General features: G+C 40.0%; 2 protein-coding genes across 8 annotated transcripts in view; both read left to right on the top strand.

The window, feature by feature from the left end:
* The first annotated feature begins 409 nt into the window (after positions 1-409).
* On the top strand, positions 410-5,184 carry LOC105929450 (histidine triad nucleotide-binding protein 3). Its single transcript, XM_012867242.3, has 5 exons — positions 410-570; positions 2,715-2,832; positions 3,162-3,231; positions 4,709-4,835; positions 4,961-5,184. The coding sequence occupies exons 1-5, from the start codon at positions 472-474 to the stop codon at positions 5,024-5,026; spliced, it is 480 nt and encodes a 159-aa protein (XP_012722696.2). The 5' UTR covers positions 410-471; the 3' UTR covers positions 5,027-5,184.
* A 3,055-nt stretch (positions 5,185-8,239) lies between these two features.
* Positions 8,240-24,119, top strand: part of ppp1r13bb (protein phosphatase 1, regulatory subunit 13Bb) — a 42,507-nt gene continuing 26,627 nt past the window's right edge. For 3 of the 7 annotated variants that reach the window (XM_036147444.1, XM_036147446.1, XM_036147445.1), the window contains exons 1-4: positions 15,975-16,229; positions 19,535-19,682; positions 20,069-20,188; positions 21,321-21,391. In XM_036147444.1, the coding sequence (XP_036003337.1) occupies positions 16,062-16,229; positions 19,535-19,682; positions 20,069-20,188; positions 21,321-21,391 (507 nt within the window). In that variant the 5' untranslated portion in view covers positions 15,975-16,061. Of the gene's footprint in view, positions 8,600-8,821; positions 8,963-15,972; positions 16,230-19,534; positions 19,683-20,068; positions 20,189-21,320; positions 21,392-24,119 lie in introns of those variants that run through there. The other 4 variants (XM_036147441.1, XM_036147443.1, XM_036147448.1 and 1 more) reach the window with 3 other exon arrangements.

Consider the following 24,119-nt stretch of genomic DNA (forward strand, 5'->3'; position numbering starts at 1 on the left):
ACTCAAGATCATTCCAAAACGTTCTGGTTATATCACAACTAATTAAGTATAAAGGTGTTTTTTTTTGCTTTTTTACTTCTTCTTCTTTTTTTTTTTTTTTTTGTGCTACGTCATATTCCTCTGATAACCGGTAAATCGTCATGTTTACAAAGATTGTGTTTGAGAAGATGCATCACTCTGTATATTAAAATCAGATTTTAACTAGCTTTAAGAAGGCGTTCAAACCAGCTCGGGAAATTCAGGGCAAATGGTATAAGATAACTAAAAACCGTTGTTTTACTTTGCTCTAAAAGTCTTTCTAAGATAGTTTTTAACCTAACTTGAGCTCCGCGCACATTTTAGAAAAATCTCCAGAGTATCAACGCTTCACATAAATAGGCGATCTTTGGCAGACAGTAAGTATGGAACGCGGAACAAAAACACCAGCGTTCAAAGTTAAGTCAACCCAGTCCCGTCTGTCAACCCTCAACAATGGCGACACATGAATTAAAACCTAATGACTTTGATGAATCGTGTATTTTCTGCCTTATTGCGCACAACAGAGACGAAGAAACCACAGTTATCAAGCAGGTAAGTCGTTGTAGTAGTAGATCATAAGCCTCGATCCATTAAATCATTTAAAGTGAAGTTCCTGGTATGAGTAGTCTAGATTATTGCATCCACGATTGATACATAGTAACTTGCGGAATTTAATTAATTTCAGGAGAATAAATAACTTGTTCTGAATTTGTCTTTTGGTTGTTCTTGCTAAGGTGGCTATTATATATTTGTATTAAAAGTAAAAGTAAAAAATAAGTTGTTTGCAATGGGAAGGCCATTTAAAAAAAATTATGTGTGTCTTGTTACTCTTGTTACTACTGCCAAGCCTGTAGAATCAAGAATTAAATAGAACTTGTCTGACAGTATGAAGAAGGATAAAAGACCTCAAAGAACTATTTTCTTTGCTTTTTGGGACTCCAGTGGACAACAGCGACGTCAAGGTTGTGGTTGGACCAGAACACAGATGGGAGCTCGAGAGGCGCATGATGAATGGAGAATGATTTATTAAATAAAGAAGGCTGACAAAATGATACAGGGACCAGGAATATAACACAAATGAAGCCAGGACAGGGTAGGACCGCGGATGAAGACGGAGGACCTGACAATGTGTCTGACAGAGTGGGCTGAACTTAAAGGGAAAGCGATAGAGGGCAACTATAGGAAGATAATAAGGCACAGATGAACTGAGTTATACGATCAGGCTGACTGAAAAGAGGGGCAATGAACTGTCAGGTGCAGGGAACATGAGAATGGGCCAGGCGTAGAAGAATCTAACTATACTGAGAAGGATCGAATAGAATTACAGAAATGGAGGACCATACGCTTACTAAATTAATACTAAGAAGGAACAGGTCTAACAGACTGCATAGTTAATAAAAGACATAGCTAACCAGGCCAGAACTAATCTAACCAATACCTGAATATACGATTAACATAAATAATATACAGAAAACTAAAAATATGATGACATGAGGATCTAGGGATGAACATAGCAAAATAACCGAATGCAGGATCCCCAGGGAGCTAACATAAGTAATCACATCCCTGGGGATCCGGACAAGTGAAGCCTTCCATCCTCAAATGGAGAAAAGAGGGAAGAGTGGGCGGCCTATAAGATTACTTAACATCATATCACATCTCTGCCTCATTCAGGTTACAAAAGGACCCCGAAAAAACTGCTGTAACATTGCAGGCCTTTCTTGTCTAAAGGTCTCTGTTGTTGGGTTAACCAGCATAGAGGCTGAATAAAAACAGCATGCTAGGAGGCAGTGCTGTGGAGGCACAAGATAGAGGGAGCTGTTTTTTTTTTTTTTTTTTTAAGGAGCTGCTTTTATAACCGAGACTAGCAGAGCTACCAACTTCACAGTCTCATAATTACGTGACAGCCACCGAAAGCAATGTTAATTTGAAATTCAATGTAAAACCACGGGGCGCCACACTGACAATCTTAGATACAACAGCAGGATTTCAACAAATGTGCACTAATTTTTCAAATATAATGACCAGGATGTGTAGGCAGTGGTATAAAGCTCGTCTTAAAACCCATCTATTTAACTTGGCTTTCAACACCAGCGAGATCTAGTTTAAAGTGTATGTCTTTGTTTTTAAACTACTTTTAATTATAATTATTTTTATTTTGTTGTGTTTTTGGATTGTACAGCACTTTGTATCAACTGTGGTTGTTTTAAAGTGCTTTATAAATAAAGCTGGTATGGTATGGTATAAGACAACCATGTTAACAGTTTATTGGCAAAAAAAAAAAGTTAATTTGGGGGTGAGTTACCCTTTAAGTCGGTGTGAAGTTACACAAGTGAAGTGAAACCTGTTCTTAGATGTGTAATACGACTGGCAGCAAACATTTTGTGTTACGTTTTCATCACTTACTACGGTGGAGCCTGCCATTTTGTTTTAAAAGCGCTTTGAATTCAGGTCTACGCCCAGATGAGATTATTGATATAAAAGCAAGTGTTATAATTTCAGCAATTTGTTCTTATGAAACAAAAGGGAAGAGAATCGATTAATCGGACTGGATTAAAAAAGAAACAAATCAAATTTTTTTTATTTTGAAGTCATGTCGGGTGCCCAGCCCGGGTGACGAGAGAGCCAAAACATTTCACTTGCACCGTAAAGTGTTTCCTTTCATAACATCATGTTCATTTCACCCCCTTCGGCAGGACAAGGAGTTGGTTTGTTTCAAAGACGTTTTTCCCGCCGCGCCTCACCACTACCTGGTTGTTCCTAGAAAGCACATTGTCAGCTGCAAATCTCTGAACAGAAGAAGCATTAGCCTCGGTCAGTAACACGTTCTCCTTTACCCTCCTTCCATGGTGTCTTCAGAGCTCCTGCTCAAAGCCACAAAACAATGCAAATGCTCTCAAAATCTCTTGCAAGTATCTCATCCTTTCTGATGTTGGTTGACAACTGGTAATCTTTTTTTTTTTTACCAGTGGATGCTAACACTAAAGCAGCTACACACGTTCAGCGAGAATTAACTGTTACGGTTTCAAAATGAAAGTTGAAAGCGCAATGTTTATTCGCACAACTACCTTCAGCCAATGAGGTGACATTTCTTTATCTCATGAAATGCCTGCCAGAAAATAACAAGTCAATGTGTTCAACAGTGGAGAGGATGGCCAATTTTGGGAAAGAGGTGCTCCGTGACCAGGGGATCACTGATATGAAGGACGTGAGGTAGGCGAAGAAACCGAAAATGTGTTTATTTCCTAAAGCGAAGATTTGATGCGGCCGGCAAACTTCCCCTCCTTTTTCTTCAGCTTCTGTTGTTGTTTTTTTCCTCCTGCTTTTTTTTTTTTTCACCCTGCAGAGTTTATACATGGGGGAGGAATAAGATGTAAGTAAAAGGTATTCTGAACGTAAAAACAGGCTAGCTTTGAAAACTAAAACAACAGAAATGAGGCAAATATGCCAAAAACACGGCAAACGCGATAAAGGAGACGGACGGACAAAAATGGACAGAGAGATTGTAACAACAGACCAAAATAAGGCAGGGAATGAGGAGAAAAATTAACACAACCAAAATGTAAGCACAAAATAGTCATAGTGAGGCAATGAATTTAACAAAAATAAATAAATTACGTTAAGCATCCTTCTAACATTGAGACTGTCTGGGAATAGTTGAATTTGTTTTAGTATTTTTCATGTCTGAATCTGTATAAGAAAATGTCTTTAAAGACCATAAGGTTGTGGACCTTTCTTTCAGCCTTCCTACTTATGCTCCTTCTTTCCTTCCTTGATTTCTATTCATCCATCCATCCGTCATGTTCCCGCTCCTTCATTTTACGTCTTCTCCATTTTTTCCTGTTATTATTCCTTAAGCCCTACCATTTATCCCTTTGGCATTTCTCGTGTCCTTTCCTCTTAGTTGGTCCTCATGTTCTTCAAATTTCACTTTGTTGTGTCATTTCTCTGCGATGGACTGGCGACCTGTCCAGGGTGTACCCCGCTTCTCGCCCATTGTCAGCTGGAGATAGGCACCAGCAGCCCTCGTGACCCCAATAGGGATAAGCATGTAGGAAAATGGATGGATGGATGGATGGATGGATGGATGGATGGATGGATGGATGTGTCAATTCTTCCTTCTTGTCCGTTTGTCAGTTTCTGGTTTTTGCTGGTTACATATTTATTTATTTATTTATTTTTTTGTGTTTACCGGTTATTGGGAGTGAGTTACATATGAATAGGGCAACAAATTCAAAATATATATTTTAACTGCAGCCATGGCCATTTTATGCTGTTGCTTAGCGACCTATTTTTAGATACAGACATAAACACTGAATTCAAACTCAACCGTTTATTCAACCAACTTTTTACCAAAACTGCAAGTTTTTTTTAAAAAAAAAAGAAAAAGAACGTGTGCTCTCTGAACTCTTTCAAGGGGGCGGAGCGTTCCTGGGTGTGTGTTTTGATTGGCTGGGAGGATGTAATATTAACCTACATGATAGGCTGGAATGCAAAATGAAGGAAAACTGTCCTATTTAACTTTTTATTGACCCTTTTTTTTGCTATCATCGATAAATGTCTATCAATCGATATATATCGTTATTGAATTATCGTCCAGCCCTAAATATGAATCTAATATTTAGTGTGTAAATTAAAAGGGAAGAATTGTTGTATCTCAGCTCAGCACTGGTGTGTGTTTGTCCTCCAGGTTGGGGTTCCACCAGCCTCCGTTCATCTCAGTGGACCACCTCCATCTCCATGTTCTCGCTCCGGCCAGCCAGATTTCAAGTTTAATGAAGTACAAGTTCACTCCAGGGACCGACCGTTTTATTATTGTGAGCTTGGCAGACACATTTTCTTCTTCACTGTTTTTATATCATCAAATGTTTGATCACGTAAAACTCAGTTATAACGCCACGTAGATACAGTGATGTCTGCACTTTCTCTGCCCTCTTTCCAGGAAGAGTCTCTAAGGAAGCGCTTAGAGAAGGTGTCCCCACAAGTCTTCGCGAATTGCGAATTTTGAACAGTTTTTCGGATACAAATGAGGTTACACATTCAACACTTAAAGGGACTCCAGTGGAGCAACACTCATAAACAGGAGCTTCACATCAGCCTCTAAGGATCCGGCACCCTTGGCAAAACCACAGCCCGGAAAGTTGGTTCACACGGCAGGATTATAAAATAATCTCAAAGCCTGAGAGAGACCACGCGTAACGATAAAAAAAATCCTAGATAAAACAATTTGGTCTTAGAGTGTGTGGTGTCCGGTCAGACGGCGAGCTCAACAAACCACACACGAACAGTTTTGGCTTAAGATCGTTCAGATGTCAGCCGGGAAATCTTGTGAATCCTCTAAAGATCAAACGTAAGTTCAGAGTAAAAAAGCATGGACGACCAGGAAGAACACACAGCCCGGAAAGAAACTTAGAAAACAAATTAGCTGCTAGATATAAAAAACTAATTCCAGTTTGCTGACTTTGTGGACAGGCTATGATGTGCTGGAAGAGTGCTTTGTGATTGATTTTCTACACTTGTATACACCACTGTTATGTACATTTTTGATGATTTAACAGAATATTTATTTTAATTAATTATATCTGTATTTCCAGCATGGGGACATGAGTGCAGGTCCAAAAAAGCCATGGAGAAGCAGCTTTTAGTTCTTATGCTCCATTTGCCTCGGACAAACTCCCAGGGATATTTTAAATGAAGGTCAAAAGCCTAGTTGTTTGGAGTTACCTTTGAATATTAATGTTTTATTCGAACTGTTGTTGTTCACTGAAACGTCATTTTAAGTTTGTAGTCCAACTTATCTTGACATGCTGCTACTATTCTACTGTAATGTGTTTTCTTTTCTTATGTACGGTTCATGAACAGCGCAACATGAATTGTCTTGTTACTGAAATGTGCTACACAAATAAATGTGCCTCGCCTTGCAAAACTACTGCCTCTAAATGATCGTTTTTGTATTCAATAATGTTTTTCAATGTTTTATTGTAATTTATAAATAATACCAAACCAGCTATAGATCATTAATATTTAAGTTTTAAGCAATAAAATGGGGGTTGTTGACTTGTTAGTGTCTACAAAAAGGTCTGGATATAAGAGCAACTAATTTTAAGGTGTGCACACTTAAAAAAAAATAAAAATAGGGATCTTCATCGATTGAACTACACCCCTCTGACGGCAATAAGACAGTTTCAATCACTACTGACAGCTCAGGCTAAAAGAAAAAGGTCAATCTGTCACCATGAAAGTTATTCTAGGCCTTATGTCAAATTCATAACTTCTGAAAACTTGGATGAAATAACTATTTTTAGATAAAGATTGTCCATTTTTTTTACTCATTGGACTAGATTTGTTCACGCCATTTGGAGTCAACCATTGTTGAAGATGAATAACATTCTGTATGAGCCATATTATTATGTAATTTATCAATAATAATAACAAGTGTTGAAATCCAGCTAAACAGCTCGATGCATTTTAACTTGCACATATGCAAACAACCTGATTTACAGTGGACATAAAAAAATTTAAACACCTTGTAAAATGCCAAGTTGTTGTCATGTAAAACAATAAAACTAAGACGCATCGTTTTGGCATTTTTCCCACTTTTATTGTGAAATTTCCTGTATTATTCAACTAGAAAATAAAGTAATATGAGAGAGGGGAAAAAATATGAATGCTGCAATATTTTGGTTGTGTGCAGTGTGTCAAGACAGCTATCAATAACCGGAGAGAAAAAGGAACAACAGTGACATTACAAAAACGGGATGTTCTTTGATAAGAAGACAAAAGGCAGGACAGGAAGCAGCAGTAATTTCCCTATGTGTAAAAAAGGACTTCAGTGATTCTCCATACAGGGCTGGCTAGTAGGACTAAAAGACAAAAGCATTTTCTTCCATAGAAAACATCCAGGCCTGGCTAATATCAGCCAAAATCCTTTGGGAGAATGAGTTAATAGGGAGCAGGAACATCTAACCAGGGCACAAAACACTGCAGATCACCAAAATAACCCACATTGACCTTCCTGGAGGGCAAGGACCTTAAAAAGAGAGCAGCATAATTGACTTCAATTAAAACATATTCGTCATGTTTGTGGCTGGCTTGGTAACGAAACACAACAAATTATAGAAAAAACCCGACCAAAATCCTATTAAGAAGCACTGACAAGGTTTGAGAGCTGATATAGACTAACACTCTCCTTCCAGATTAACTTGGCATTGGTTATTTTGCAAAGAGTATGTGCCAGAAATGTCAGCCTGTAGATGTGGAGAAATGGTGATTTCTGGGATTATTAGTAATAGTAGTGTTAAGAAATGAGGAATATACCTCTTTGTGTGTCTTTTTTATGGCAGGTGGGAGACCAACTACAAATGTGCATTACCCCCACCAACTATCCTGGAGTGTGGACAGGAAATTAACAGAAAACCCCCCCACAATTCTTTCCTTTAGATTTGTGTTTTTCAAAAGTGACACGATTTGAGCTTTTATTTTAATTTTAGCAGTTCTAAGAATATTTTCAGTTGTATAGTTTATATTCAGTTTATTCTTTATTCTTCTGTCTTGTATTCCATGAAAAAGTGTTTCTGGCAAATTGCAACAATCACATCACCCTATAGTAGTTTTCCAATAGCCTTCAAGTGTTTTGTTTAGACCCGCGTGTGACCTAATGTGAACTAGTTTTCTGCTTTTTCCTGTTTTCCTCACATTTTTGAATGCTTCACGTAGGGCTGGACGATAATTCAGTAATGATATATATTGATCGATAGACGTATATCGATGATGGAAAAAAAGGGTAAATAAAAAGTTCAATAGAACAGTTTTCCTTCCTTTTACATTCCAGCCTATCATTTAGGTTAATATTACATCCTCCGAGCTATTCACAACGCACACCCAGAAACGCTCCGTACCCTTCAAATCGTTCAGAGAGCACGCGTTTGAGTTCTTTTTTATTTTTTTAAAAACTTGCAGTTTTGGTAAAAAAAGTTGTTTGAATAAAGAGTGGAGTTTGAATTCAGTGTTTGTGTGTCCTGTATCTAAAAAACAGGTTGCTAAGCAACAGCATAAAATGGCCAGGGCAATAATAATAATAATAATAATAATAATAATAATAATAATAATAATAATAATAATTATTATTATTATTATTATTATTATTATTATTAACCGTCATGGCCGGGGCTTACGTTACATTCTTGGCATTCTACGTCAACGTCAAAGCGTCGCCGCTGTGCCGCGCTGAAGCCCCTCCCCTCCCGCCGTCAACAACTGGATTCCAGCTATCTGTGTTTTCGACAGCTAGCATCGCTAGCCCGCTAAACGATGCGTGTGGTCGTAACTAAGTAGCATAAACTCGATGGACTCGTACTCCTCTCTTTTCGTCTGAGTCGCCCGTGCAAGCTGCTGGACGGGCGGCCGCAGAGAGAGCCGCGAGCCGCTGGCGGGCCGTCCTTCTTCTAGCCTTCTCCGAAACGAGATTAGCGGCTATCGCTAGCTGGCTCGCTGACAGCTGCCTCGGGTTAGCTGCGTGCCTTTTTAACAGCGACGTGGCGAAGGTTTATTCGATAAAAACAATGAGTCCTCTCTGACACCGGTGAGTCAGTTTAGTTTCAGTTCAATGTGTTTTAATTCGTTTACGTCATTTATTTAAGGTAACGGCGCTGACCATCGGCTTGTTTTGTAGCCGCAGCCACGGAGCCACGCCTGGACCATTTAAATCACTGCGGCCGCAAGACACTCGGGGGGGAGGACTTGTTTTGGCTGCAATGTTTGGGTTCAGAGTATTTAAAGCGTTTGCACTGTTTGTGGTTCACAGAGAGTCCCGAGGCCCTGTTGGTTGTCACTTGGGAGTTATCCGGACCCATTTCTCGCAAGGTGGGTCTCGGCTGACTGCGTCGAAGAGACGCCTGTTCGCGCACGCTGGTTTGGTTCTGCCAGAGCTGCCAGTATGATGCCGGTGAGTGCAATGACCGCTGGGATCACAGCCCTCATTAATGTCATCAATGTGTGCTTAATTATACAGTGATTTAATGTACCTTCAGTGGATGAGGTCTGCATGATGTCTTATAAGCACAATACATGGAATGGCCTTTCAAATGGCACCAAGTGTGTGTGTGTATATGTGTATGTGTGTGTTTAAATTAAAGCTGTAGCATTATAATTTTTTTTTGTTTTTTTTATGGTCCATAATCCACATTAAAACTTGTGGGGACGCAATTTTGTATGTTCATCACAAAAGGTTGCATACTTTCAAATATTATCGTTGAACTCTAATCCATTTAATGCCTGATTTTTTTTTTATTTTAATTTTTATTTATTTTTTAGCAATTATACAAATATGTGTATTGTTTTTGCTGTCTGTCGGATGTTAAATTAAAAATTATTAATTTGAACATTTCAACTACCATTAGTGTAAATCTGGGTATGTTTCCAATCAGCATCAATAGGCACGTGAGGAATGGAAAAAAAAAGTTTTCAATTTCAGTATGCTGATTATTTTATTATGCTTCGACAAGACTTTGAAATTGAGTTAAAGGTATATAGCCATGTAATATGCTTATAAAAAAAGACCAAAAACTGTTTGATCATGATCAAATAAGGTTATAAGCTTATACACAAAGCCTCTAGCTTGATAGTGTTTTGATGGACCTTTTTGAGCCGAAAAGTTAGTTGCTCTCTGGCGCGATAAACAAATATAAACAGACGTGGCGACTAGGGCTGCAACAACGAATTGATAAAATCGACAATTAAAAGCGTTTGCAACAAATTTCATCATTGATTCTTTGTGTCGCGCTATTAATGCGTCACTCACCATGTCGCGGAGCCGCTTACCTGCAGGCGGTCGTCAACGCTGGTTGACTGGCTGCAGAGCGATGTAAACAAAGCAGTGGCGGGATTTTATTTGTAGTAAGTTATGTAAATGACAAAACCGAGAAAACGGCTCGAACCAAGTCCTCAAAAGATGGGGAGCACGTCGCGCTTCACAAAACCAAAGAATAAGTAACGTGCGAGATGTGACATTGCACGAGAGCTCCACAGTGATGCAGGAGCTGAAACAACATGGAGTCTTTGATGAGGGCGATAGGAGCTCAACAGCAGAGTAAGTCGTTACTATATCTGACATTTCAGTTTTTAAGTGAGGAAACGCCGATAGCGTTTGGCTTGGGGCTGTTCTGCGTGGCCGAAATCGTGCTTCATGGTGCCACGTTAACGTCAGTCTGATGGCTGTCTCATGCGGCTGTTAGCTGGTTAATGATAGGAGCTTGTTTACATGTGCAACTTTCCCTGATGTGGTTAAAATGTGTTTAGATTAAAAGGAAAAAAAAGTATTCCGAAAGCGCCGTTTATATGGGCTCAAAATAAAATAGTCCGACCTTGACGTGTGTTTACTTGCACCAAGATTTGTTTAAAGTAATAGGAGATGTTGAATTTCCATTAAACAACCGTGGAAGATTTATACTTCTTCATGCGGAAAATAAAACCAACAACCGACGCAGAGGTGTGTTGGCACCGATTATTCTGAGCGCATACTATGGACCCACACCAGGTTCTGAGATGGTTGAGAACTCATGCTGTTGCTGTTGAGAGAGCGGGAGGAAATTATGATCCTCCCAAAATGATGTGTGCTGCGGCTCCATCCTCCACACGCATGCGCTGTGAATTCACGAGTTAATCAGAACAAGTGTTTAGATAGACGCTGATTGGATTATGGATCATAAACCAGCCCTCTCAATCAGAATACAGTTTCAATGTGACAATGTGGATAAACTTGCAACGGAGAACCGCCACTTATGGTCGAGTAATGCTAGTAAAACTCTTTTCCAGTCCTTGATTGTGTTGCTAAAAAGCTTCAAACCCAAAGTTGCCTTTTAGGATTCTGGTTTTATATCTTATATTCTGATATATCAGTTGTATCAGTTTATTGCACAGCCTGCTTGAGGGTTAAGACTATTTCTTGAGTTTATCAGCCAGATGTCATGCATTCTGCCCATTGCGCACTTCTGCTTCCATGGACCAGATCTAGTTCACGCTAGATGGTATCCAAGCATTGTCAATAGTATCTGTAGTTCAAGAGGCATACGCATCAACCAACATTTGTTGTATTCATTCAACACATTGACTGTACCCTCAACAAAACCAGCATCACTGGTCCTCAAACTGGATCAGGTTGTGAGCCCTAGGACTTCCATTTCATTTCTTTATGGTTTTATTTCCCAAATTCTATGCTTTACAATGCAAGTAGATTTATTTCAGGGAAGTAAAAAAATTGAGGTAGCAACAAGGACTTAAAAGGATAGCATGAACTTCATGTGGGAATAATACATTTTCTATGTTTTTTTTTTTTTTTAATGTCTGGTTAAAAACTGGCTAATTGACTTGAAAATATAAAATTTAGCCAAACGGTGGAGATCGTCACTGTAGAACGCTTTTATTTTTTTATCATTGGTGTCAGAAAACCTTCTACCATGAAATGTGGACTGTGCTAGTTTCATTTTTCATAGTAAAATTTGTCATATTCTGAAAATAGGATAATTTCCAGTTCAAATCTACAAAAAAAAACAGTTTTAAAAAAATATTTAGCTTGGTTTTATTCAAACAGAATATAAGTTAACAGAATATAATGATTTTTGATGTAACAAAAAGAAAACTGACGACATTCTCCCTTTACTTAAAAGGCCCTTTATGCTTGTGTTCTTTTTCAAGGTTAACAGTGTAGAAAACTACTGGCTAATGCACGAGTGTATTAATATGGATAGCTTAAAAGTGCTTTTTTCACAACTTTATGTGAAAAAAGCACCTATTTATGTAAATAATTACTATATATAATACATCAAAAGCATCTTATTAGTTTAATGAGGATATTTATTGTTGAAAATACATTTATTGATGTAGCAATCTACTCGGCTGAATTTCTTTTGCTACATTTTAAATCAATAATCACTGTTTTTTTTTTAATGCATTATGCCAGATAAGAATGTTCATATCTCAGCTCTCTTGCTATTGGCCATATACCCTCTTCTATTTATAGAAAACGTATTTTAAACAATAAAAGGAAGCGACGTACCTAAGGGAGTGTTTGTTGCTTGTTGGATGTTTCTTTTTACTGTGCTCACCTGGTTTTAGCGTGCTTTGTGCCACGTACAATATGTCTGAACTCTACGGCACGAAGGCTTTTGTTGGGAGCTTTTCAGTTGTCTGCAGCGCTGAGAACGTGGCGCTGAAAGGTGTGACGATGGGAGGAGCTGATTTGTTCTCGCTGTCTAAAAGTTTCAGAGTACGACCTGAGTGAGGCTCCTGGAGCTTCAGGTGTGCAACGTTACTCTACGCTCGCTGCAGCGTTGACCTCCTCAGGTTGCATCCTGCGGCACCAACCGGATATCTGAGTCAAAGAGTTTAGCCAGAGCGGCGAGGGTCTCGGTTCTCTCGTGCGACTCGGCCCCAGCCAATGGGACCGGGGCAGATCTAGGACTGTGTCGCCGCGTCAACTTCCTCCCTGTTGTTAAGGGCGGGAGGCTTTTGAGCTGAGTGGATTGTCAAGAGGCATTAATCTCACGCAGGGAAACTGGGAAGAGCGTGACTTAGAGGAAAAAGTAAACATTGTGTTTTTTATCCCCCGCTCTCCCACTTTTTTTGTAGGTTCGCTGGTTTTAAAAGTGACACCAGCCGAGCCGCCACAGGGACGTTTTATTAAAAGTGCCCGTCATAAAAAAGTAAAATATGCAGAGTTGAATGGAGGGTTATTACTGTTTATACCAAACCCAGTATGAGTAGTTGGAAAGAGTTGGGTATTGATTTATTGAACAACTCCACTTGTTTGAGGTGGCTGTCTTTCTTTTTTATTGCTTGAATAATATACATTATTGATATTATGTCCTAATGGACATTAGTCAGCCCTCACTCAGAAACAGTCCCTTTTTATAAAGCGCAGAAAAGCTATTAGTGGACTTTGACACCTTTTTTTCTTTTATTCTTTTCGAAGAGCTTGGCAAATAAGCCAAAGTCTAAATGTGAAATATTTAGTGTTGCTACATATTAACAAGCAAACCAGCTGAAATGCACCTAGAACATTTCCTAATCAGCCGAAGCACGTCATAAATCAGCTTATCGAGAGTGGCAAGACTTCGTTGCGACTTTGTTTGGGTCAATCCAGAAGAAACCACGCCTAATCGTGTTTTTGTGGCTTGCGTTACAATTTTCAGTTCATACTGTGGGTCTATTTTGGTGTTTAAATACAGAGCATTGTGTCCTCCTCCGGTGTCAAATACCACTTAGGTCCAAGCACACCTACTTATAGATGTGTTTTTCTTATGAGACCAGCCTGTTTTAAAACTGTCCCTTTGATTTAATGATATGCTGCAACAAGTCCTAAGAAATGACCACAAATCATGCCAAGCTTAAAATGCAATCTATTTGCTTTAAATGTGTGTATAATTGTATGTTTGGAAGAAGTGTAGCTTGGTCAGCACACCGCCGTGCAGGAGCTCCTATTGTGTATCACAGTGTCGGCTGGGCCCTGAGTTTTCTATCATTCCCACGCGTTACTTATCCTCCATGGTGTCATAATAACCTGTTTACACCATAGCGCCTCATTCCTTTGACTCACTATTTTTGTTACAATGCAGTAAATGCTGAGTTTGCAAAGCAGAGGAGTCTCAATGAATTTAACCGAATGCTAAAAATAAATAAATGGTGTTTTCACTTTGAGCAAGCAAAAATACGTGAAGCAGTTGGCATATAAATATAATTAGTAGATCGTTTTTGTCCAGATGTTTGGGATCCGACTGCGTAGGTAAAGTTGTCACAGTTTGAGCTTGTTTGAAAATCAGATTTTTACCTGTTTGGCATTTGTCTTCATACGACATTCATTCTCCTGCTTGTGCTTGCTTTGTTGTGTTTGATGAGGGACAGGATCTGAAGCGCAAACATTTTTTTTTTAAAGAGGGAGCAGCCTTTTTGTACAATTGCCATTTTTCAAATTTCTTCAATTAAATTTTAATGTATATGGCGGCGATTCCCAGCACATGTCATCTTAAGGCACTTTACAAAGTCATATTCAATCAAATCAGATAGATTGGTCAAAAAGTTTCCTCTCTAAGGAAACCCAGCATTCACTCCTCCAGAAAGTGGACAATCGTCTGCATTGTTGATGGCTTTGCAGCAATCCCTAATACTGAGCATGCATGAAGCGACAGTGGAGAGGAAAACTCCCCTTTAACAGGGAGGGAAACCTCCAGCAGAACCAGGCTCAGTGTGAACGCTCATCTGCCTCGACCGACTGGGGGTTAGAGAAGACAGAGCAGAACATAAAGTTAAAAGTTCAAATAATAAACAATGCAAATTGGAGAACAGTAGGAGAATTCAGCAGAGTGAGAGAAATAGACCCTGATGTCCTCCAGTAGCCTAAGCCTATAGCAGCATAACTATAGAGATAGCTCAGGATAACCTACGGCACTCTAACTATAAGCTTTGTTAAAAAGGAAAGTTTAAAAGTCTATTGCAATAGTCTTAAAAGTACACATGTTTCTTGAAGTCTTGGTCATTTTGTATCAGATTTATGGGTATATAATAGAGTTGTCTGACTTGGGACGTACATCAGTTTGAACCCACCTTGACAATCAGGTGATGCAACAAGGACAGCCATTATTTTCAATCTTTGAATTATGTTTTAAATAAACAATTACATCAAATCCATTACTAAAAGTAATTTTTTGATTGTTAGAAAAGGGACTGTAAGGTTCTGTTGTTGGTTTGCTTGCCGGTTTTAGAATCAGTCAGTGGAAACTGGGTGTAATACAAAATCTTCAGGCAGAGTTTTACTCTAAGATAAAATAATACTTAACGTTTTTATGATCTTTATGAATATTTCCATACATCAGCTAAGTTCTACTGGGTCCATACCAGTTCATACCAAAGGGCAACAGGATGATATAACTTTCAAAAGGGTGAATTGACCTTACCTGACTCCGCCAGATAGATTTGCTCCGCATATCCATCTGGAAACCTTCCGTTGAAGTAATTTTGGGAAGGGGCGAAAATACTGGTTAGCTGATTGGCCTATGTTGGTGATAGACGGGCCAAATAAACCAATCAGATTCCTCGTCGCTCTGTTACGAGCGACGACGAAAACACAACCACAAGCCAAGCTACTCTTGCTGCTGCAGGTAAAGGCTCGTTAGCTCAGCAAAGAAATACTCTGTAATTCCGATAAAACTTGCTCGATAGCCGCGCTAACGCTAGTTTCATCGGCTGAAGCCGCCATGTTCTTTAGACTGAACTGTCGCGCTTTCCGTTGCGTCACACCTCAACCCGCCTCAAAGCCAACGCTGATTGGACGTTCGTTTGGTGAACGGCTCCAAATTTTCTTTAACGGAGAGTAGCCAGACTGATCTGCGAGTGAAACCTTGAAAGCTCGCGAGATCAGGATGGTCTCACGAGGCTAGAATTGACCCAAGGTATTTTACATTTGCTTGTTTATGCTGTCCGTATTTTATGTGTTTGGGTTGCATTTGAAACCCGGTAAACATCAGCCATTATTACAGGTTTGGCTGCTTTTCATTGTTAGGATTTCAACTTGTGGGTAAATAATTCTCTGGGATTATAGTTATCTGTTGGCTTTGAGGATATTTCTTTCTGACCTTTACGTTGCACAATGCTGCCTTCCATGTTCAGCCATGAAAAAAACAATCCCATCCCATCCCATTTTTTTTCTCACGACGGCACAGCTGCACTGAAAGTAGCAGCTAGAACCACATCCCAGCCGCACTTTTCAGTCAGAAACTCTTGTCGTTATCCTCCTCCGGCCTCTCTCCCTCTCTTGTTCCTTTTCTCTTTCTGTTAGTTACACACTAGCTCACTCTGCCGCTGTCCATCCATCCATCCCCCCCCCCCCCCCCTCCCCGAACTGCACATCCAGCTCGTGTTTTTTTTTTTTTTTCATTTTCCTCCCAAGTCTCCTCTGCAGCACCTCTCTAACGCACGCACCGCTGTCGGCTTTAGAGGTCTGCTCGCGATGGCATAGCGATTAAGTCTCAACCACTGCAAAAAGCAGTAGCGCCATGATGAAGAGGTTTGTGAATATTATGCTGCGTGGCCTTGTTAGCCTCTCCAAGGAGAGCCCAATTTGGGCAAAGGAGCATCCGCCGCTGCCAAAGAAGAAGACGAAGAGGAAACGGAGGGCGGCGAAGAGAAACAAGAGTACTGGCAGACGCAACTTAGTGAGGGCGGTTGGTATTTCTCCTGTGGACCAGGATCTCTGGACTTCCTGTTTTCTGAGCTGCCGTTTGTCCTGCTGCAGATTTTTGATTTATTATTATTCCTGTCATGTGTAATTTAGTTCATTCTTAAGTGATTAGGAATTAAGTTTGAATCGACACCTTGTTTTTGTGATTGGTTTGTGAGAAATCATAGGTTTGTTTTGAGTCGGTAGATTGGAATGATGTAAATGACAATATTATTGCTGCAGTAAAACAAATTATTCTCAAAGATGTAAACGAGGAGGAAGGTGCACCATTGACCCTCACTGTCGGCTGAATTGGTGATTCTCTAAGTATTTTCCATGAGTAGATTCAGGCTCCCTTCCTATCCCGCCCCCCATTTGTTTTTGTTTTTTTGTATGTTTTTTTCCCCCCATTGTTGTCATCATCCTATAATAGTCGCCCTTAAATTATCTGCAAAAGCTCACCTTATCCCAGTTGGAAGTGGCATCAAATTAAATGGTTTTCTGTCAGATTTGTGAAGGAAAGCCAAAATGAAACATTTGCTGGTGCCTCTGAACCTTTTGGGCTCCTGGTCAGATTAGTCAGGCTTCAAAGAACGAGCGATCCCACTGGTTTATTTGAGCCGCTTCTGAAAATGTCAATGAATCCGATGGCCGCATCATTGAGATTCTGACTCACTTTTGTCTCAGAAAATCTCCTGGAGTCACAGTTTAAAGGCAGCTCGGCGGCTGGAATGTAAATTATATATGACCGCCGTGCTGAGCTGTAAATGGACACCGAAGCCGTTTTTCACAAACGTGAATCATTTCAAGTGAAAACGTTGGGGTTTGTGTCGTGCATAGTTTCAGATTTATTTAATGAAGTGTGCGTTTAAAGCGAGACTCGTCACATCTAATAGAAAGCGACTCTTTAATCCTTTATGTCAGGGGTGTCAAACTTATTTCTATATGGGGCCAATTTGGCGTCATGAAGTCATTAAAAGGGCCGATTGCACATATATAGATGAGACTTTTCATTACATAATTTCATTCCAGTTCACATAGAAATATAAAAAATGCACAGTAACATAAAAGTAGCGCCTTAGGCCCAGTTTATCTGCAAAGAAAGTTGATATTGGTTACACTTACAGGAGCACAGTTTTAGCTACTTTATACACTTTAAAGGGATATATGCCTCTACCTTATGACATGATATGCCTTTTTTTTGGCTCTTGAGGGCCGGATAATTTATCTCGACGTGGCGGATTCGGCCCGCGGGCCTTGAGTTTGACACCTGTGCTTTATGTGTAACCTGAAACCAACAAACAGACTACAGCACATGTGCCCATAGAGGAGGTGAGTTTATATCAGTCACGTTTAAAGGCCTGTCGAGCAAATAAACCCTTTATTCAGGCCACTTAATATCATGATTACGGACTTTTTCTAATAAATTTAAATAAACAACCATTATTTTGCTTTCATTACACTTCCAAAGGCTTGAAAATGTTCTTTAATCTAAAAGTTAAAAAACATGTAAGAGCGTAGGAGACCTCTGGAGGCTGTCATCGTCTCCCTGCATGTCTCCCTGGGTTGCAGTGATGGTGGAGTGGGAGGAGTTTTCCTTCGGCTACGGAAGTCACAGACGACCCGAGCTTCTGGCGTCACGGACGGCAGGTCGTATAAATAAGCAATGATGAAACATAAACTACCAGACCTCACTTTTTGGTCAATATCCAGCCTGGGACCATATTCTGTAGATCCGTTGACTTCAGTCATTCGTTAAGGACACATAAATAAGTCAGTCACATTTTTAAAGAGGATGTTAGCCGCTCTTCCTGGTGGTTATAAAAGGTTATCTGGTGCTCGCCCTGCTGATGCGTGAGCAGGTTGCTCTACCCTGAGGCGATATCTGTGCAGCCCCTGTTTTTTTTTTTTTTTTTGTGTTTTTTTTGTGTTAAAATGCTCATTTTTCCTCAGTTTAGTTTATTTGTCCCCGACTACCAGTACTTGTCTGAAATATGAATGTTATGGTCAAAATAATCTGTTGAAGGGTCTGGATTTTATGCTGTGCCTTCTTCTTTCACTTTTCACATCTAATGTAAATATATTTTACACTTTATTTTTAATTTCTAGGTGCGGATTGGTTTTCTAAATGCCGGCAAAAACACACAACGACGAACAAAGCCAAGATTTCATGTCATCTCTGGGACCCAGATGGGACCATTGAAATGAAGCAAACTATAATAATAGTCACAAACCGATAGATTTAAGATGCGGATGAATATTTTGATATTAATATATATATTTCTTCTCTCCAGTTAGTTATATATAGCATCATTATCTGTATGGGTTCCAGTGATCCTACTTGCAAATGATGTAGCAGTTAATTCCTTTGCTTATGCTTTCTTTTTGGCTAATTTTTAGAAGATATTCTTGGAGCGTTAGAGTTGTAGTTAAAATTTAAAAAATGCAACGTAGTTCTGCTTAGGGCTGGGCGATATGGATTAAAAAAATAAATCTCCGATTTTATCATACCAAATCCGATTAATCGATTTTTTTTTTTCCTCCTTTTTGTTTCATAAAAAGAAATTATTTTAAAACCTTGCTTTTTATCTCAAGCATTTCGTCAGGGAGTTGACCTGAATTCAAAGTGCAACTTAAAACAAGCTGTGAAACATGCTTGTAAAACAAGATGGCAGCCGTGCCATTATAAACAATGAAAATATAACAAAACATTTGCTGCTAGTGGTATTACACATTAAGCTAAGAACAGGCTTCACTGCACTTGTGAACTTGAAACTAAGTTAAAAAAAAAGTAAATAAGTAAATGAAGTACCTCGTATTATGGTAAAAAAAGTTTCCACTTAACAATATTTTGACAATAATTTTGCCTAAACATATATTCAGCATCACATGCTGTTCTCTTCATGGAAACCCAATGAGTGTATTGGCAAAATAAAATCCAGATTTTCCAAAAATGAAATCTTAAAGAATTGTAAATTCGAATTAATCGATGAAATCGATTTATCGCCCAGCCCTAGTTCTGCTCCAAATCTTCCTCCTTTTTTAAGAACTTTACTTATAAATTGATTTCACAAACGCAGGCAGAAATGCTGTGTTTTGCCTCCCCTGCACTGCATCAGGCCTTAATCTGTGTAAACAGACAAGTGGCAGGCGCAGACACGCGCCACAGGTCAGGGATGGTCTGCAGCATAATGTAGCGTCAGCACAGCGGGCTCCGTACGTCACCGGCGTCGGTAAAGCTCCGTCCTTCAGCCGCACCGTCAGACATGCCTCCACGCCTCACTCGCACCGCTGCGGCGTGTCTTTCAGATGATACTGACGGTGTACCTCAGTGACGGGGAGCAGGCCGTGGCCGAGGTCCCCATCACGCCCGAGACGACGTGCCGCGACGTGGTGGAGTTCTGCAAAGAGCCCGGCGAGAGCGGCTGCCACCTGGCCGAGGTCTGGAGAGGCAACGGTGAGATCCGCTGGAAAAAGCGGCGGTCCACGCCCCCCCGCCGTGACCTGCAGGCTCTTTGTGCTTAAAAATGATAGATGCACAGTAATCTCATTTTTGTTGCCTTATTCTAGAAACGTACTGAATGTTAATTAGGTGTTAAGCCAAGTCATGCATGAGTTACTTTACTGCAGAAAGCCCAGCTTGGCCATTTGTTGCCTGGTAACACAAATTGCTTGAAGTTTTATTTTTTACTTACTTTTTTCCCCACACACCGGGCTGCACTGGTAACATCCAGAGCGCTTTATGCTGGGGGAGAGAATCCACTGATCTCCTCCTGCAACCTTGCTGCTAACAGGCCGGCTAATCGGTGTGTTCCCGCTTTCAATCGCCCTCCCGCTTCACAGAACGAGCCATCCCGTTCGAGCACATGATGTACGAGCATCTGCAGAAGTGGGGGCCTCGAAAACAAGAAGTCAAGTTCTTCCTGCGCCATGAAGACTCGCCCACTGAGAGCAGCGATCAAGGTGCGTCCTGCTCTGCTCTCTGTTGTCTCTTGTCAGACCAGAAGGGGAATCATTTAGAAGTAGAGGAAATTCCTGACTCTAACTTGGCTCCTCTCTAGAGGTCTTTGGCCGTGTCTCCCTTTAAGCCACTTTCTAACCTTTTAAGCAATAAGAGTTTGTTTATGCATGGAGCAAATGTTTTATTTGATATATAATAAATAGTAAATGCTGACTAATTTTTTTAGGTTTTGGTTCATTGTGTGTTGAAAGCATTCATAATTAAGTATGTTTTTCTGTTGAGGTATTTAATTGTTCCCTGTTTTGTCATCAGTCAGCCTCACCAGCAGGCTGTGGGTGGGGCTAACATTGCTACAGCACTGCAAAAACAGATCTTAAAATAAGTAAAATGTTCTTAAAGTTAGTGTATTTATCCTTGATTTGAGCAGATAAATAAGATTATCTGCCAATGGAATGATTATTTCTACCCCTAAAATAAGATAAGTAGACATCCTGCACTTGAAATAAGATGATGGAGATGAATTGTTCCTATTTTAAGTGCAAAAATCTTGTTCCATTGGCAAATCATCTCATTTACCTGCTCAAATCAAGGACAGATACACTAATTTTAAGAACATTTAACTTATTTTTAGTTCCGTTTTTGCAGTGAGGAAAATGTAGTGGGAATTTTCTTTTTGATTTTCCACATTTATATATAATGCATCCAGATTTTTCAATTTAATTGTGCATTTCATAAATGGACACATCTAGTATAAATGCATTTGTTTGTTTTAGATTATTAGTTATAAAAAAATGTATATAAAGATCTGGCTCTAAATAGTCACAAAGACACTTAATGACCTTCTGGTGAACATTTGACAAAAACAGGGAAATGCCACAAGTTTTTATAAAGTAATGGATTTTTTTTTTCCCCACTATTTTTTTTTTTTTTTACTTTTTTTCTTCTGTTGTGTGTTTCGTATATACATATGTAATATTTACATATTTTATACATACTATTTGACTTTAAAGCAACTCTAATCCGTCTCCTAAGTGTTATTAATATTTACCCGTGTACGGTGTTTTTCCACCGAACGTTTTTGTACGCTCCCCGTCTCCGTTTGTGACGGCCGCCGCCTGTTTGTTTGTTTTGCAGGGAGTCAGCAGTCTCAGGATCAAAGCGGTCGCCGAAGTGGCAACGCTGGAGAGAAGCACAACGAGAACGGGGTGAGACGTCTTCCAAAGCTTAAGATCTGAAATGTTTTTAGTGAGCTTTATTATCATGTGCTGTTTTTCAGTGTCTTCGGCTCACAAACATTCCACTTGTTGTCAGTTTGAAGGGTTTTTTCAGACGCGTATTCCTCCCTTTTATCTCAGGAGTAAAAGCCAGAATAATGCTTGGCTATATGGTCGTGCTGTAAAGTCCTGTGACGGCGCGTGGTCGGCTCTTCTGCTTTAGGATGTTTCCACTTGGAGATGCGAACGAGTCTGGATAAGAGCTCCCTCTGGCATGACATCCCTTTTCTGTCTGACCATCTGTCCCACTTTCTGCTTCTAAGTGTTGCGGCCAAAGAAATGTAGCTAATTGAACCTTTAGGGTTAAGACAAGAAGGCAGCGAGTGAGACCGGAGGACTGCAGTTTTTTTGTTGTTTTTTCCAAAACAACACGACTAGCTTGGGACAAGAGCAGCCTGGAGCTATAGCCTATTTACTATTCTATGTTTGGGAGGAGAAAATATCATCCATAGGAATGCAAAGTGTTTGGATACCAAATAATCTTTCTTGTGTGTTTTGTCATCATTTTAGAGACGTTTTCGAGAGTGGCTTAGTCATCAGTTTTTTTTTTTTTTCCAATAGAGTTGCACAATGAAAGGAAATATAGCATCAATGTGTGCACAATGAGTCGGGGTTGCAGAGGACTGCTTGGATGTGTTATATTGCAGAGCAAGTGGGATGCTTTCACAGTATGCATGCAAATGAATATACGGTTAAAACCAGACTTTTACATATAGTATAAATAGACATAAAGCATGTAAAACATTTCCTGTTTTATGAAGTTAGGACTACCGACATCATTTCTATTTTCTAAATGTGAGAATAACTTGATATATATTTTTAGAGGATCAAATAAAATCACTTTTTGTTAAATTAAGAAGTTTAGACATTTTCTTAGTATTTGGTATCGTTGCTTCTTGCACAGTAAAACATTTTCAGTATCCTTCCACAAGCTTCTTAGATTAGTTTACAGAAATGAACAATGTTCACCAATAATGTCTGGATTGTTAACACTGTAGAGCTCTAATTTTCCACACAGTGGTATTGCACAAGCCCGGCTTTTGCAGTTTTAATCACGGCTGCGTGTGGGAAACCTTGACCATGCATGCAAAGATAATCTAACAGAAATAATACCCTTATATATCTGAAAATAGTGCTTGTTGCTTATAATGAAAATAAGAAAAGAGTTAATGACCTCTACTTCAGGAAATGTTTGCTGAGCCTCAACAAATGAAAGAACAGGTTAAGAAGACAAATGGCGTAAAGGTTTAAAGCGATGGAACAAAGAAAAAACTGTAATATCTCATATTCCACGGCTTAACTGGGCCTAAGTTATGGGCTGGTGCTAAATTGGCCAGCATGTCGTGAAGCTCTGAGGCTCGACGGTAGAAAAAAACGTTTTATCCAGATACTTCCTCTCCCGAGTGTCTGGATGAATCTCCAAAGTGTTAACTCTGTCAAAGAGCAGGAGCTGCGCGCAGGGCTCTCTGGAAGCTCCCGGCTGTCGCAGCTCGTTTGTGTCAGGGCTCCCTCCCTGTGTGGGAGCCACGGCGCTTTTCCACGCAGTCTTTCCGCTTGATAGAATTGTCCCAAATAGGAACGATTTCTTCAGCGTCTCCACAGGCCACCGCTCTGCAGAGCGTGTCGACCCACCGTCCTCAGAGGGACGCTGCTGCTTAGACCAGACTGGCATCAGAAGAAAAATGAGAAGTTTTTTTTTTTTTTTTTAATATCTAATAAGTCCTGCCCTCAGAGAAACCCAACAGACGGGTAACTTTACCGACAGATTGTCAAAAAAGTAAAAAAACGTTGACATTAAGGGCTTTGAATTAATTTATCCTACGGGGTGTGGCGTAAATGTTTGAGTTTATTCAGCTATTTAACGAAGCGAGTGGACTTTATTGTTTTATTGAACAGACCACTAATCAGTATTCTAAAGCTTAATCCGTAATGTTTCTGCTTACGGATTAATTTGTTGAATATTTTCCAAGTTGATGCAGTTTGACGTTAAATTAGCCTTCCTAGCGTAATCTAAGGGTTCGCATGTGTAAGTTTCCCGTTCTCCCTCGGATGAATCGTCATTGACGCAGCTCTGCCTGAGTGAATTTGACCGTAGCTTCCATTGCACCCCCCCCCTACTTTCTCTTCTCGACATCCTTTCATGTGAATGCTTTGATAAATGCCACGTCGGGACAGACTGCCCGAGTTGGGCTGGCGACACGGCGGACAGACGGGGCCATGTCTGAGCTTAATGTCGCTGCTGCTTGCCTGCACAATATCTCAGAGCAACGGGAACGTAGAAAGGAAAAGTCGCCCTGGAAAAGAAGCAGTTTTTCATTCTGACGGGATGAGTTGCGTTACTGTCCATTAATCAAGCTGGAGTTTAATATTCTAGATATGTCCATACCCGTTTAGCTGTTTCAGCTGAAATGATAAATACGTTTAAACTAAACCGGCTCTTTCTTGGCTTGTGTTCCGCGTTAAAAGGACGCCACCTTTATACGTCTGGCACCATCAGAGCTGAAGACAAAGTCTGGGAGAGTTTTAAACTCGTCAGTAAGGCAGATGGAGAAGCGTGGAGTGCACTCAGAACGCTCTTCGGCTCAAAGCTCGTCTGCATGGAGGACGTTTAGGTGCTCGGCTCGGAGGAAAACGGGATCGAAAGCAAGACAAAAGCCTC

This window comes from Fundulus heteroclitus, chromosome 15 (assembly GCF_011125445.2).
Source record: "Fundulus heteroclitus isolate FHET01 chromosome 15, MU-UCD_Fhet_4.1, whole genome shotgun sequence".
NCBI classification, from domain to species: Eukaryota; Metazoa; Chordata; class Actinopteri; order Cyprinodontiformes; family Fundulidae; genus Fundulus; species Fundulus heteroclitus.

Bases quoted from the DNA above. Each gene is read 5' to 3' on its own strand.
- LOC105929450 (XM_012867242.3), top strand. From the start codon at position 472: ATGGCGACACATGAATTAAAACCTAATGACTTTGATGAATCGTGTATT. The intron at 2,833-3,161 runs GTCAGTAACACG...TGTGTTCAACAG, and splicing joins CAGAAGAAGCATTAGCCTCG to TGGAGAGGATGGCCAATTTT. The intron at 4,836-4,960 runs GTGAGCTTGGCA...CCCTCTTTCCAG, and splicing joins GGACCGACCGTTTTATTATT to GAAGAGTCTCTAAGGAAGCG.